We start from the raw sequence: 14911 nt of genomic DNA, 5'->3' as shown, positions 1-14911 counted from the left end.
GAAGTGAATCCCAGTGCAATTGGAATAAGCCTATTTAAGAAGGGGGCTGGTGACATGTGAGAAGTAACCACGTCAAGTGGTCAACTTGCATGAGTGCTTCCTACAGACTTATTGGAACAGTGTAGGAAGTAGCTATACAGAAGCAATTCTGCTGCTGCTCAGGCAATATGTGAATTGGCTCAGAAGCATTCATATGTATATCTCTTCAGTGATCCCACTGAAAATAGCTGCATGTGAGTAAGTCTTGATGAACCACAATCATCTGCCTCATTTTCATTGTGCAGGAGTACGAGGCTGTCTTCTACGAGTGCAGTGCAAAGACTGGCTATAACATTCTGGAGCCCATGCTGCATATGGCAAGGTTTGTGCTACAACCTAATAGGAAAAGGAACAGAAGCATCGCCTGTTTCTCATCCTGCTGTGACAAAATTGCTAGAAGCTGTTCTGGTTGCTGGGTAGACAAAAGCATATTGGGTCACATTTGGAGACCATGATAAATGACAGCAATAGGGTCATTGCTATTGACAGCAACCAACCACAGGGTGGTTCCAGTTATTCAGAGTAATAAAGGTCCAGTGGGTGAGCATAAATCTCCATCTGTGTTTGGCAAGAACTCGATGCACTCTGGGCAGGGATGGGAAAACCCAGCAGAGCTTGACTCAAGTCAAGTTGCAGAGTCACTGTCCCCCATGACTCAGCTTGAAAAAGAGTCCTAACGGGGGCACTTTCTAAGTCTCCGAGTCACCCTTTAGTGACTCTAATGGACTCAACTCAAGTCACTCCTTTAAAAGCCCTTTAAAAAGCCCACTGGAAAAATAACAGGGCTGCTACCATGCTGTATGTGTGTCAGAGTTCTCGTTGAACACTCCCCTAATGTCCCTGCCCATCTGTAAACAGGGTAGGAGTGTGGGAGAGCTGGGAGAGAAGTGGCAAGAGGGAGGAGGGTCACAAGCAGCAGCTGGGAGGCTTCCCAGGATGACCTGATCCTTGGCAGCCCTACTCAGAAGTAGTCCCACTGTAGTCGGTCATTCAGTGAGGCTCCCTCCCCCCACCAACCATGCTGTCTCCTCCTTCTGCCCTGCCTCAGCCAATGGAAATATGAGAATGACCATCCTTGATCATTCATGGCTTCCTTCTTATCAGAGACAGGAAAAGAGAGCCCAGTTCTGCCTTCCTGCTCCTGCTCACATTAACCTTTTTCTGCCTCCCGACTGGAACTCCCTACTGCTCACCGGTCAGAATTATGGCCCCACAAGGTTTTCCATGCCACAGAAACAGTATGTAAGCACCCCCAGACATAGGCAGACTTGAGTCAGCATGCATGGGGACGAGTGCCAAGTCATGGGGACTCTGACTCGAGTCTTTTTCAGAGTCTTCCACATGCCTTATGAATTGCAGAGGAAGCAAAAATCACACATTTTTTTACTTGAGTTTGAGTCACTGACTCGACTTCCCAACACTGACTCTGGGAACACTACTATGCTATAATGAGAAATATTCTGTACGCCGTATAGAGTGGAATATTTTTGTAAGGTTATCAAAATTGATGAACTGGTACTATTAAGGGTCAAGACTGTGAGATGTTCAGATATTATGCAGCATCACCACTGCACTCTTTTGAGATAGGAGAGAATATTGCCCCCATGTATGACTTGGGAACGGAAGCAAGGCTATAGCCCCAACTAATAAGATGATATTCAGCTCAACTCTATACGTGCAGACTTAGAACTCAGTCCCATTGAGTTCAGGAGGCATTTTATCCAGTAAGTACACAAAACATTGTACCCTTTGATCTCCATTTATGTTAATGTGATTACATGGTCAACTTCAAATCTGTGGGTCAGGCTGGTTTTTTCTTTCATCCCCCAGCAGTCCACTGGAGATGACTACCTGAACTGGCCTGTATGTTTGGATTAAAAAAACAAACAAAAAACAACAACCTAACAGTTTAGCCTTGCCTGATGCTGATCCACTAATGTGCTTATTGTTCCAGACTGCTGACTGTGCATGAGGACAAGCAAAGGCGGCAGGCCTTGCACCTGGAGATGTACAACATGAGAAAGGGATGCTGCTTGTAACAGACACAAACTGTCCTTCAGAAATATGTCCACAGATTTAGAAAGAGAACCTACAGGATAAACAAATGGGTTTCCTCAAAGCAAAATAGAAACAATTGTCATTGACAGTGTTGAAACTGGAAGATTTCAAATTATTTATATAAATAGAGCATTACCTCTGAGTGACATGGCATCACTTGTAGCTGCAAATCACCCAAGCTATATTTGCATTGCTTTATGGGAGTGTTCCGAGCAGCAGCTCGGAGACGTAGCACCGTCAGTGTCTCTGTAAAACCAAACAGGTTTGTTTTGCTTTTTTACAGGGTCTTAAAAAGATACTTGGAAACAGGAAATGTACAGACAAGTAATTGCACTGGATTTATTTAATAATACAGATAAGAATGTCAGGCACCTGGTATACCTAGCCTGATATTTCCTAGTCTGACTAGCAGTAGGTCTTCAGAGTCTCAAGTGGAGACCTTTCCCAATTGTGCTGCTTGCAGTGCTCTTATGCTCTTAACAAAAGACACCAAAGACTGACTTTGAAATCTTCTACAAGCAGAACATGTGCTTTATCCTTAAGCTAAGAGTCCCTGGCCCCCTCCCCCGAGAACCCCTCAGAACAGCAAGGCTCTCTTGAATCTGGTCATCCTGTGATGGCATTTCTTCTTCCAAGTGTGACTTGCTTAACCTCTTGCAACACAGTGAAGATTTGCAGAGGTTAAGATTGAAACAGGGATTTGCTCCTTAATTACCTGGAAAACGGTAATAGTAATAGTAATAGTTTGTAACACAAACTACTGTCACAAAAATGGTAGCAAAAGTTTGCTGAGGCAAAGATGCCATCATAAAAACTGCCCCAAGAATACTACTGAAAAGTTTTAAATGGCAATGAAGAGATGGACATGTATACATTACAATGGGTAGAGCTCGAACCAGAATAAACATTATTTTTGCTTTATTCAGTTCTGAGAATGGCATAACAGAAAGGGCTTGGCATACCTGAGGGTTCTGGGCTTCAGGCAAATGGGCCTCAATGATTAAGCAACCTTGGCTGTTAACAGAAGATTGGTCTGAGTGTTTTCAGAGACAGAGCTGTTCAGTTAATGCTGTGCCATGACAAAAAGGGTTGGATCCAAAGAGCTGCTAGTGGAAGCATAAAATTATTACCTGCTGAACTGTGAAACTGCAAATCCTGGTGGACAATTTCTTACAATGCAGCAGAGGTTGCATTATAGTCCAAGAAGCAAAATTAATAAGGAAGATCTAGGCTGAAACATATAAAGTCTAGTGGGCTATCAAGAGGTCTGGAAAAGCAATTGTGCAAAGGATCTTGCGCAAAATAGTCGGATTTCACTGGATTTGGGGATCACTCTTTTCATGCAACACCTTTCCACAAAGTCAGATACGGCCCTTCTGGGAGTGGAAGTGGCTTTCTGGTAGCAAAAGGGCAGAAGCCCTTTTGAAGCCAAGCTTTATACTGTGTGTAATACCAGGGATGGGCTATTTTCCTTGTAATGGATGCTGTTCACCAGAGGAGGTCCACTTAGCTGCCTAAACAGAAGAAAACAAATGCCAACAAGGTTGTACTCTTGCCGATACATTCTGTAACTAAGCAGGAACTCCCTGCCAAGGAATAAATATGATCAGTTTGGAACCATAGTGTGCATTTCTCATTCCTCCATGAGATTGTTCTTGTTCTTTTGAACAGTACACCTATCCGTCTAGTCTACTTAGGTGGAAGTGCCTTTCTTTTAAAACAGCTTTGTTGATACAGCAATTCAAGTATCTGTGGATTGGGTTTGTGGCCCCCCTGCACACGCCCCCTCCAGAGCCATGAGAAGAGAAGCTTCACTCCCCTCACCTCTGGAGGTTCATCTTAGGTTGAGAGCAAAAAACACGTGACTTCTATTTTTTTTTAAGTCAGAAGCGATGGTTTGCCTTATAGACATTAAAAACATCATTTCCAGTTTTTCAGGGGGAAAAACAGAAGTCGTTTTGCTCTCAGGCTTAGTCTGAGCCTGGCAGAAGCTACGGACAGATGTCTGCAGCCTCTGCTGGGCTCAGATGAGCCTCCAGAGGTGAGGGGAGTGAAGCTTCTCTCGACTTCAGAGGGTGGAAGGTGGCATTCCACCCTATCTATGGTTTCAATTAACCACAGGGGGTTAATTTCCAGTTTTTCAGGGGGAAAAACAGAAGTCACGTCGAATTCACCTCACACGGAACTTCTCCTCTGTAATGTTCCTAGAGTGACATAAGCAACATGAGGAAAGACTGAATAATATTTTATGGAAGAGGAAGAAAAAAAAATTGCTTCTCAAGTCTAATAAGAAACTGTTTTTAAACTAGAAGAAAATGGATGTGTAACTTTTTAATTTTAACTAAACCTCTAAGAGCAGTTAGCATTGGAATAATTCATAATATCAGTTCATACTCTCTGTTTATGTGACTTCGGGGGAAAGAGGGAATTTGTAGAAAGATTTTGAATTCTCAAATCTTGGGATAGGGGAATTAGGTGTGCCATGTGGTCCCAATTCCAGCTCTTGTGATTCTTGCAAGGGTGCCTGTGGATTCTCTTGGCATGCAGAACATGAGAGTGCACATTGCAACAGGGATATGGATTTTCTTTTGCTTTTCCTCCACATGTCTGTGCCCTCTCCTCTCTTCAGCCCATGGAACTATTATGCAAGTGCAGCATGGCTTCCCCATTTTGCCCATCTGCATACCAAATCTACACTGGTTCTGTCTCATGGGACAATTCTTGATTGGAGCATTGGTCCATGTTTTCATCAAAGCTGAGCACATGAACACACTGTCCTCATGTTTGTTTCATCTCTTGCCACCTCGCTTCACTGTTAATGCAAGTAGCCACTAGGTGGTGCTGTTTTGCTCTTTGAGATAACTTGATCAACAAATGTGGCTAATTTTTGACATGGAAATAATGGAGGGCACAGAACTATGGTTGAGTCTGTCTTCAAAAAGGGCATCCTCCTCAGTCAAAGTCCTATGAGGTTCATATGGCAAAACAAGTTGCATGGGGGGACAACAACTCATCAGTAGAGCAGTTTTTCATTCCTCTGTTTCATCTGACTCTGCTGTCATATGACTCATGCATGAGGAAATGCCTAAAAGATACAGTAACAGCATTTGTAGTTTGATCTGATGTATTGAATAGATGTCATGCTTTGAATTAAAAATCAAGGCAGTACAAAAGTCACTTGAAATATAAACAAATGACTTTGTTTTATGCACAGGCAGCCAAAGGAAGGAAGCAGTTTTGTATACATCTTTTCACTCATGTTGGAGACTGTGACCATGGGTTGTACCTGCATTTGTGACTGGGTTACCCATAATCCTCTTTTTGGTTAAAAATTAGGATGATAAAACTTCAGCTGCTTCCTTTTTGAAGGAAAGTTGAGTTTGTTTTCTTTTCTTGAGAGGATTTTGGGCATCCAGAACAGGAAGCGAGTCATAGGGATGGCACAGTCAGTAGTGGTTTTGTCATCTATATACACTAGTAGAAACCAGTGCATTTTACTTTGTGTCCCACTTGTTTGGAAGGGAAAGCCAGACAGAGGGATGTGCATTCTGCTTGTTAGCATCCTTAAGGCTTCAGTGCTATCAAAGTTTTCCTGGGAGTAAGCCCCATGGAACATAATGGGACTTACTTTTGAGTAGACATGCATAAGATTGCACCATAAGTCTGCCTTTTAGTAAATGTTAAGTACTCTTGATTTGTGAAAAAGGGGGGCAAGAGCAGAAACTGTTCTTTTCATTTGCTTTGTAATGAGTGTTTCCTTCAGAATCGCATTCAATTTTTCCCCAGAAGTGACTCAGATTCCCTGGCTTCTTCCATTTCCTGAGAAGCCCTGATATACTTGAAAGCTCTCTGAGTCAGCTGTACTGCACAAGGGTGGGGCAGAGATTCTTCAAAAAGATCTGTTAGGTATTTGGCACTACAGGAAATTACGTATGGCTTTCAGTATAGCCAAAGTGATTTTTTAAAACTTCTTCATAACATCCATAAAAGGAAGCATGAAACACAACTAGCACAGAAGAATTACTTTGAGTAGATTAGATTTCTAACATACTTGAAGAGATTCTTTATAACAATAGATTGGAAAACACTGATAACAAAACATCAGCTGGGGGGAGGTGTCACCCATGCAAGTATGTTCATCTCTCAATGACTGCAATTTCAACAGTTGGTTTACATGTGTGAATGAGCCATTATCAAACACCAAAGCCAGATTTTCATATCATTGCTTAAGTCATCATCTCAGATGTAATAGGTTTCAACAAAAGCAGTTCATATGTTCAGTTGTAAGTGAACAAGAGGGTTGTGTGTGAGAGTGAGGGAATCAGCCCTACACAACAATCCTGGTTCCAGAACCTTTTCTAAGTGTCTATGGTATAACATCTGAAATCTAGATATGCTAATCAGCCAGTTGTTCACCCCATGAATTACTTTTCCTGTATGATTCTGCAGTCTCACTCAATGAAAATTCCACCCAGTTAATTAGATGAATTGCATGGCTATGTCTACCATGAGACAAACTGTGATTACATGAAGGAAACCAAGCTGTTTTCTTAAAGGTAACATGAACTTGCAATCAGTCCTGGGATTTGAAAACCTGCATGCAGGCAAAAAGGGTGAGCTCTGAAATGTAAACGCATTACAAGGTCCATGAATGATTCGAGACTGATTACGGGGGGGGGGGGAGTATTTTTGCTGCACTAAATCTCCCAGCATTATCCACATTTGTTGGCTGTTCCTTTGCTCAGGCCAAATTCAAGTTCTATTTACACAAGAATGCACTGAAAATAAATGTTCTCTTTAGCCAGTACAAAACAGGGAAGTGGTGATTCACTTTGTTCTAAAAAGAGATGCTGCTAGCACAGAAAATGATTGACATGTTGTACACCAGTATTCCTCATGCAGGAATTGTCTCACAGACAATATCTGTGAAACCAGTATTCCTCATGCAGCTAGACAATATCAGTGAGGTAAAGGGGGTAGTTTGTACCCAGGCCCAGGGTCAGAAAGGGGGCCCAGAAATTTCCTAGAATCTTACATTTTTCCAATCTCATCCAGACTCACTGCTCACAAGGGATGCTGGGGGCATTACCGTGGGCAGTTGTTAATGACTACTGCCACAAGCCATACACACCAGGTCCAGGAATGCATACATTCCTTAACAGTGTCACAGCTGGGAGGAAACTGACTAACCATGAGGGAGTGTATAGGAGCTCAATGACACAGCTGCAGGACTGCAGGTACCACAGAAGTCCATTTGGGTGTACACCATTCTAGTGTGAGCCTAAATACAATGACACTCATCTCCTGCAATGATTTTTTATATTTGAAAGATTTTAGAGAGACTGAGAGTGTGTTTCGTTTTCTGTATTACTGTATCTAGCTGTCAACACCAGGCAAGCAGGTAGACCTGAGCTCTGCACTGGGAAGACGGTAGACCTGGACTCCATGTTCTGGCTGTTGCCACTTTCCCCCTACCTGTTTTCCCCCCATTGCCACCCCCCACTCTGTTTCATCATCACCCTCTTTGGGAAGGGGCCCAAAAGAAAAATTGTACCCCCTGATAAAATTCCTCTCAGAGGCCCTGGTCATGGCCCTTCATCCCGCTCTCCTGTTTTCTTTCAAAATCTCCTTAGTTGCCTTAAAGCAGTTTGGTGATTAGGGAGATTTAACAGAGGAGCTGGAGGAATGAAGGGAGGGGCTAAGACATACACGTCATGAGCAGGCACATCCTATAGTGCAGGGGGCCAGTTCAGCAGGTAAAATAACATCAACCAGCCCAAAGTTTACCATGGAACTTTAAAATGGGAAGCTAATAGTTTATAAGAAAGAATTTCAGTTTGGAATTTTCTTATAAATTACATTATTACATAATGTCAGGTAATTTATGTGATAAATTACATATTACATCACCTTCTTTCTATCTTGGATATGAAGTATGGTGGGGTTCCTGGGCAGTCACCCATTCTGCTGCTGACCAGAGACAGGCCTGCTTAGCTTCAGTAGACCTAGATACAGAATTAGTGACCCTCAGCTGTTCTGTCACAGCAAAAAACAAACTCACTCATTCAGTCTCTGGACTGAGTCCAACAAGTGTAGTCATAGGGGAAATGTAGGATGAAAAGAGAACGGGACAGAGGAAAGACATGAAGAGAACGGTAACAGCATATCTGCATAGTAGAAAAGGGTTGGAGAATTGAAATGCAGCCTCATCACTCCTATTCCAAGCAAAATGACCTTTTCCTTGCTGAGCACTGTTCTACCTTCCATGTTGATCTGAAAGTCCTAAGTGGATGGACTCAAGAAGCAACACACATTTCTAAGGTTAGTATTACACACACAAAGGAATTAAAAGGGGAGGGGGAAAACTATCACTGCACCAATGGATCTTAGTGATGGCTTCCACCTCCTTGCTTCACTCTCTGACTGGGACTGACTGAAAAAAACAGTAGTTGTTGCTATCACCACCCAAAGCTAGGAAACCCAGACAGAAAGAGATTGCCTTGGGAAGGTCTCTCTCCCAAGTTAGCAGACAGTCCCCAAGTTCCAGGGGTCCACTTTAAAACTAGTCAGTAGCAGAATGTGATAGTCTGAGAGGTGCAGCATGCTGTTCCCTCCCGCATGAGCAGAGATCAGGCAGTTTAAAATACAGAAGAATCACTGCAGTGCAGAAAAGTCAACACAATGGAAGAGCGTGTAGTTCGTCTTTGAAACTCCTTGCCATAGGATGTGGTGATGGTATCTGGCCTAGATGTGTTTAAAAGGGAATTGGACAAATTTCTGGAGGAAAAATCCATCATGGGTTACAAGCCATGATGTTTATGTGCAACCTCCTGATTTTAGAAATGGGCTACGTCAGAATGCCAGATGCAAGGGAGGGCACTAGGATACAGCTCTCTTGTCTTGTGTGCTCCCTGGGGCATTTGGTGGGCCACTGTGAGATAAAGGAAGCTGGACTAGATGGGCCTATGGCCTGATCCAGCAGGGCTGTTCTTATGTAGAAATGCAAAGCATTGAAACAAGGCACAGAGCAACTAACAAATGGGACAGAGAAGAAATGGTTGGCAAAGGAGATTTGAAAAATATAAAACCTGATACAAATACAACTGAGTACTTTCTCTACTCTAATTGATGCTGTTCCAGGATCCTGGTCTTAACACACATGCGTGCAGCATGGTGAATTGGCCAGTACTGGGGAGGCAACAGATGCTTCTAATGTTGGCCCTGAGCAAACCACATGGAGGGGCTAACCCCACTTTATGTAGCAAGTGGCATTAACTCTGCTTAACTTGTGGAATTGGATGTTTTGGGGTCAGCTGTCATGGAAATTGGGTGGGCTTCACAGTCCAATGAAGAGGCTCAGAATGAAGGTCTTTGTTTAGTGGTCAGTTGGGGAAGAAGATGCTCAAACAAAATACAACGGTACAAACAGCTGTACCCTTGCTCACAAATGGATCACCAAGCAGCCTTTTTAGGATGTTGAGGCCTCACAGAAGCCTCTGAAAGGGTAAAAAAAAGTCCAAAAGTGATAAGATGGGGGACGGCCAAAAATTAGGAACATTTACCACACCAGCACACTCAGAAACTGATATTAGAAGAATCAAGAAAAACACAGAATGCAGTAAAAACTCCAGGGACACATACAGATTATATATATATATATATATATATATATATATATATATATATATATATATAGAGAGAGAGAGAGAGAGAGAGAGAGAGAGAGAGAGAGAGAGAGAATTTCTAAACGTTATAAGGCCAAAAAAGTAGAATCATAAGATAATAGAATCATAGACAGTAGCAAAGGAAAATTGTATATATTGAAGGTATGTATTAGGCAAAGGAAAACTGAAATACATACCATGCTGTCAAATAGCCCAATTTCCCTAGTAAACATTTAATAAAATATTTTCTTCACTTCTTTTCCAAATGTCAATTTTTCCCCATTATCAGGCCTCAGAAAACAGGGTGCAGGTGTTGTAAATACAAATATATATTTATATGTAAAGATATAAAAGGGGAAGGGGACGGTGTGTCTGGAATTTTAATGGGCCTTTTCATCTCTCTGGAGCAGTAGAATATGTATATGCTGCGTAGCAGTTCTGTAGCCCTAACAACTGTATGACATCCTGGCCTTCCAAGTCGACCTTACTGTAGGTCAGAGGTGGGCAAATATTTTGGCAGGAGGGCCACATCTTCTCTCTGACACTGTGTCAGGGGCCTGGAAAAAAAGAATTAATTTACATTTCAAATTTGAATAAATTTACATAAATGAATACATGAGAAACGGAACTTATCTGAATGAATGAATTTAACTGAGCTTATTTATAATACACATGAGAACTATAATACAGGGAAGTATAATACAGCCACATGACAACTATGAACTGTTTGCCACACACCTCTTGCACAGTGAAAACATGCAAATCAAGCTGGACCAAGCCAGAAACACATGGAGACATAAGTTGTTCAGATGAAATGGAGGGGTGCTAATACCCAGGGAAAAGTAGAAAACCCATGGAGACTATAAAAGCTCTTGCTCTAACTCAGCCTTCCTTGTTGGAAGTGCTTTGCACTCATGCTTTTTCAACGTTCTAAGACTCGGGGAGCCCTGCGAAGGGCTGCACGGGGTTCCCTGCTCCTCCTGCAATGTCCTGCAGCCACCTGTAAGTAAAAGCACCCCCTACCACCTCTGTCAGTGATGTGATTCTGGGGGTCGCATCACTACCCTCGCCCCCTCCCCTGTAAAGACTTACCCCAGGAATAAAGCTCTTGGGAAGTTTGAGAATCACTGATCTAGGGTGATGTCACATTCACATATGCTCTACTAGGATAAGCTTTGTTCAGTAAACTTTCAAGAAAGGCCCTCACCAAGGTGAACGTAGCAGTAAACTTAAGTAAACTTAGCAGTCATGGAATAAGAGGACAGGTCCCTTTGTGTGTTGGTAACTGTGAAAGAACAGGAAACAGAGAAGAGGAATAAATGACCTTTTCACATTGGAGAGAAATAAGCAAATTCCCCCAAGGATCTATATTAGGACTGATGCTTTTTAATTTATTCATAAATGATCTGGAGTTTAAACAGTGCATAATTAGTCTGTGAACTTTCCAGCCATAAGCTGTAGCAATGACCACTGGCTTGGATGGCTTTAAAAGTGGATTGAGAAATCAGTGGTGGTCTATCAATGACTACTTGTTATGCTCATTATGTGCTACCTCCCAGCTCATAGCAGCACTATGCCTCTCAATACCAGTTGCAGGGGAGCAATGGTGGAAGACAGGTGTGTCTTTTTCTCCTGCTTGCAGGCCTCCCAGAGTCTGATGAGCCTATGTACTGCCTCACAGTTTCTCCCCCACCAGTGCAATCTCACAGATATTGTGATCTCACTGATCTCATCCCCCCCCCCACAAGCCCTGGCCATGACACATGTACATTGCGAATATACGTCCATATCATTTAACCTATGGGGCTTGTTCAGGGGGGAAAATAACATCCAAACTGGCCAGTACTGCCATTCATTTCTAGAATTACATCTGAAACTTTATGAAAATGTGATGGGTTCAAGAATTAGCAGGGCAAAGCAAGCTTTAATTAGCAGCACTTTGGTGATAACAATAGTAAGGCGTTACCAACATGATCAATAAGTTATCTGCCACCCCACTTACCACTGAGTTCCCAGTCCCTGCCATTGGGCTCCCCTTATTGCCAAGCAGGTGGGCCCCCGCCATAGTGTCATTCTGGAGTAATGCTACATCAGAGCCTGAGGCATCTGGGAAAATGGCACCACCACACCACCCAAGATGGTGCAGACAGTAAGGAGCACCTGCTGCTGCTGCTATTCAAACTCACCCATGACAGCAGCAACATGAAGAGGGGTGAAGTCATCTGCCACTGCATCTTGCCCACCTTCACTCAGCAAGCCTGCCAAGGCCCAAAGAAGAAAGTTAAAGCAGTAGGAGCCCAATGCTGGGAGCCCACTGAAACTTGGAGCTGGCCCTGAAGAAGGGCTTCTTTTCTTGTCATTTAAAACATCTGGGTGAAGGTCCATCAGACCAGCTCTCCTGAAGTTGTTTCCTATTTACCTTTTGTGCATGAGTTTTTAATGTGGGTATTGATACACATGATACACACTGTACTGTCATTTGACATTAAGAGTTCAGCTGGTTGGTTATGAAGCCATTGGCACGAGCAACACTTACTCTCAGGTCCCAATCTGATAAGTGCTTCTTGTTTCTCATATTTGACTATAGAACTGTTCTCATTGTAGTTAATTATGTATATGTTACAGGCACTGTGGGAAACTCAAAGCACAATCCAAAAGTGCTCTTGGGCTAACATAAGTCCCTTATGCCAGCCTGAGGGTGCTGCAAGCCCTCTGCTGCACTGGCTACAGGTAAGTCTGCGTTGGCCAAATCAGGTCAGCAAGGGGGTTTAGGGAGGGCCAGTGAGCAGCCTGGGCCTGGGAGAGGGTGGTGGTGCCAAGATATGGCACTTAAACTGGATCCTACCCCCCCCCCCCCGGTGGCCTGGCATAACACCAGGTTGTTCAGATCTGCGCCACCTATCTAGGCGGTGCAGATCTGAGTAGCCCCATTTGGCCTGATGCCGTATTATTTGGGGCAAGGGGAATTACTTCCCCTTGTCGAGTTGCATCACAGCCAGCCCCAACCCTGCTCTGGATGCAGCACAGGCCAGTCACCCTGCCTGCTCCAGGGCAGGTTAGGATTGGATTGGGCTATCAGGCTTTCTATAGAGAGTCTAAGGATTCTGTAGAATGCCAGGCAAAGTATGAAAGAACTTATTGCTTTCTGACCTTACATAGTTTATCTGGGATTGTACAGAATGCCTAGGTATTCTATAGAATGCCTACTCTGGTGTGCTTGGCCAACAGTCTGAGGCAAAGAGGCAAAGAAGGAAGGCCCATAGCCAGGGAGACAGACTGCACTGTCTTCCCGGTGTGGAAGGGATTGTCACTCCCGAATTGGCCTTTTCAGCCACACTTGTTATGTGTGAAAGAGAGAGAAATAAAATTTCAAAATATGAACAGTATAAACAAACACAACTGACTTTCGAAGAATTCAGAAGAAAATCTAAATTGTTGCTGTTCTCTATAAAACCTGCAATGTGCTGTTAGGAGTCCATTGCAAGGTGTTCTTTTGTGTATTTGTCAAGACTAGATTATCCTGGTGTGGTGGAGTTTTAGGTGCGAGGCCCAATTGGGAGCAATTGGTCCAATTGGCTTGAAGCCACCCATCACCAACTGTGTGACAGTTTTGCCTTTAGGGAAACTTCCCTAAGTGCTAAATGGTTCAAACTGCCCAAAGGAAGGCGATGCTGAGTAGCATCATGGTTGACCTAAAAGGGGGCAAGTCTTCCCAGACAGAAGGGCAATCCATAAGAACAGCCCCTCTGGATCAGGCCATAGGCCCATCTAGTCCAGTTTCCTGTATCTCACAGTGACTCACCAAATGCTTCAGGGAGCATCCTGGTGCCATCGCTTCCATCTGGCATTCTGAGGTAACCCACTTCTAAAATCAGGAGGTTGCACATACACATCATGGCTTGTAACCTGCGATGGACTCTTCCTCCACAAATTTGTCCAGTTCCCTTTTAAAGGCAGCCAGGCCAGATGCCATCACCACATCCTGTGGCAAGGAGTTCCATAGACTAACTATAGGCTGAGTAAAGAAATATTATTTTGTCTATCCTAAATGTACCAACACTCAATTTTAGCAGCTGTCTCCTGGTTCTGGTGGTATGTGAGAGGGAAAAGAGCATCTCTCTATCCATCCCCTGCATAATCCCTACAGAAGTCCTACAGAGAGACATCTCTGTACAGTATTTGGATTCCTCATTCTAGGTGACTCCAGTAAGATGTGGTGAGTGGTGCAGTGGGTGAGGCAGGGCCTCCTCACCGGAGTCCTTTGAAAATTGCCATCGCCGCGTGAGGTGCCCAAGCACCCACAACGCATGCGTGGAGATTGGCATCTCACACAGCGGTGGTGCTTTTTGAAGGACAGGTGGGGAGGCCCTGCCTCACCTACCACCCCACTCACCGCACTTTCCTGGGTGACTCAGACCTGCGTGTGTCTGGGGAGATCCCCCAGATGGATTTGCCAGATGCAAGGGAGGGCACCAGGATGAGGTCTCTTGTTATCTGGTGTGCTCCCTGGGGCATTTGGTGGGCCGCTGTGAGATACAGGAAGCTGGATTAGATGGGCCTATGGCCTGATCCAGTGGGGCTGTTCTTAGGTTCTTATTTGCCAGAGGACAAACCCATCCTAAAGAACCTAACCCAGAAGAGCAGCCTCCCTCCCAGTGCTCTGCATCCAGCTGCGTCCTCTAGTGCAGGCGGGCGGCAGTGATCTCGCCCTTCCACTAGGCGTCCCCGGATCCCCGGCCAGAAGTATCAGAGCTGATTCCAGCAGTTAGAAGACCGAAGCAGCTGCTGGCGCCGGGAACTGGGAGGGTCCGCGGAGCAGAGGCGGCTGCTGGCAGTCTCAGGCCGCACTTTTGCCGGAGGAATCCCCAGCCTCGCTGCGCGACAGGGAGGACCACCCGGATCGCGGGGAGAAGGTGCGGTGCTGATGGGGAGGAGGTCCTCCTGCAGCCGGCAAGGCGGGGAGCAGCAGGCGCTGGGCGTGGGGAGGGAGCCCACCTGCAGCGGCAACAAAGGAAGCCCGAGCCTGAGCCGAGCAGGGAAGGGAGGCTGCTGCAGGCCCGAGAAAGCGGCCTCTTGGCGGGCGCGGCATCTTCCTCTCCGCAGCCCGGCGTGGTGAAGGAGCCCCAGCAGAGGCCCCCCACCTCTCCGCT

At 44.6% G+C, this 14911-nt stretch overlaps 2 protein-coding genes and 1 long non-coding RNA gene across 3 annotated transcripts in view; 2 read left to right on the top strand and 1 right to left on the bottom strand.

The window, feature by feature from the left end:
• CRACR2B (calcium release activated channel regulator 2B) overlaps positions 1-2327 on the top strand; it is a 56349-nt gene extending 54022 nt beyond the window's left edge. Inside the window, exons 18-19 of the mRNA XM_066611182.1 lie at positions 285-361; positions 1994-2327. Of these exons, the coding sequence (XP_066467279.1) occupies positions 285-361; positions 1994-2078 (162 nt within the window). The 3' untranslated portion in view covers positions 2079-2327. The remainder of the gene's footprint in view (positions 1-284; positions 362-1993) is intronic.
• Positions 2328-9989: 7662 nt separating this feature from the next.
• LOC136635282 (uncharacterized) lies at positions 9990-14809 on the bottom strand. The gene is made up of 4 exons (XR_010793385.1): positions 14757-14809; positions 11948-12019; positions 10969-11046; positions 9990-10318 (listed from the first exon to the last, which is right to left on the bottom strand). It is a non-coding gene; the product is annotated as an uncharacterized lncRNA (long non-coding RNA).
• CD151 (CD151 molecule (Raph blood group)) overlaps positions 14516-14911 on the top strand; it is a 48097-nt gene continuing 47701 nt past the window's right edge. The window contains exon 1 of the mRNA XM_066610428.1: positions 14516-14674. The gene's annotated coding sequence lies outside the window, so the exon portion shown is untranslated. The remainder of the gene's footprint in view (positions 14675-14911) is intronic.

Source organism: Tiliqua scincoides, chromosome 1 (assembly GCF_035046505.1).
Source record: "Tiliqua scincoides isolate rTilSci1 chromosome 1, rTilSci1.hap2, whole genome shotgun sequence".
Lineage (NCBI taxonomy): Eukaryota > Metazoa > Chordata > Lepidosauria > Squamata > Scincidae > Tiliqua > Tiliqua scincoides.
Note: the sequence above shows the minus strand (reverse complement) of the source record. Positions and strands in the feature narration are given on the sequence as shown.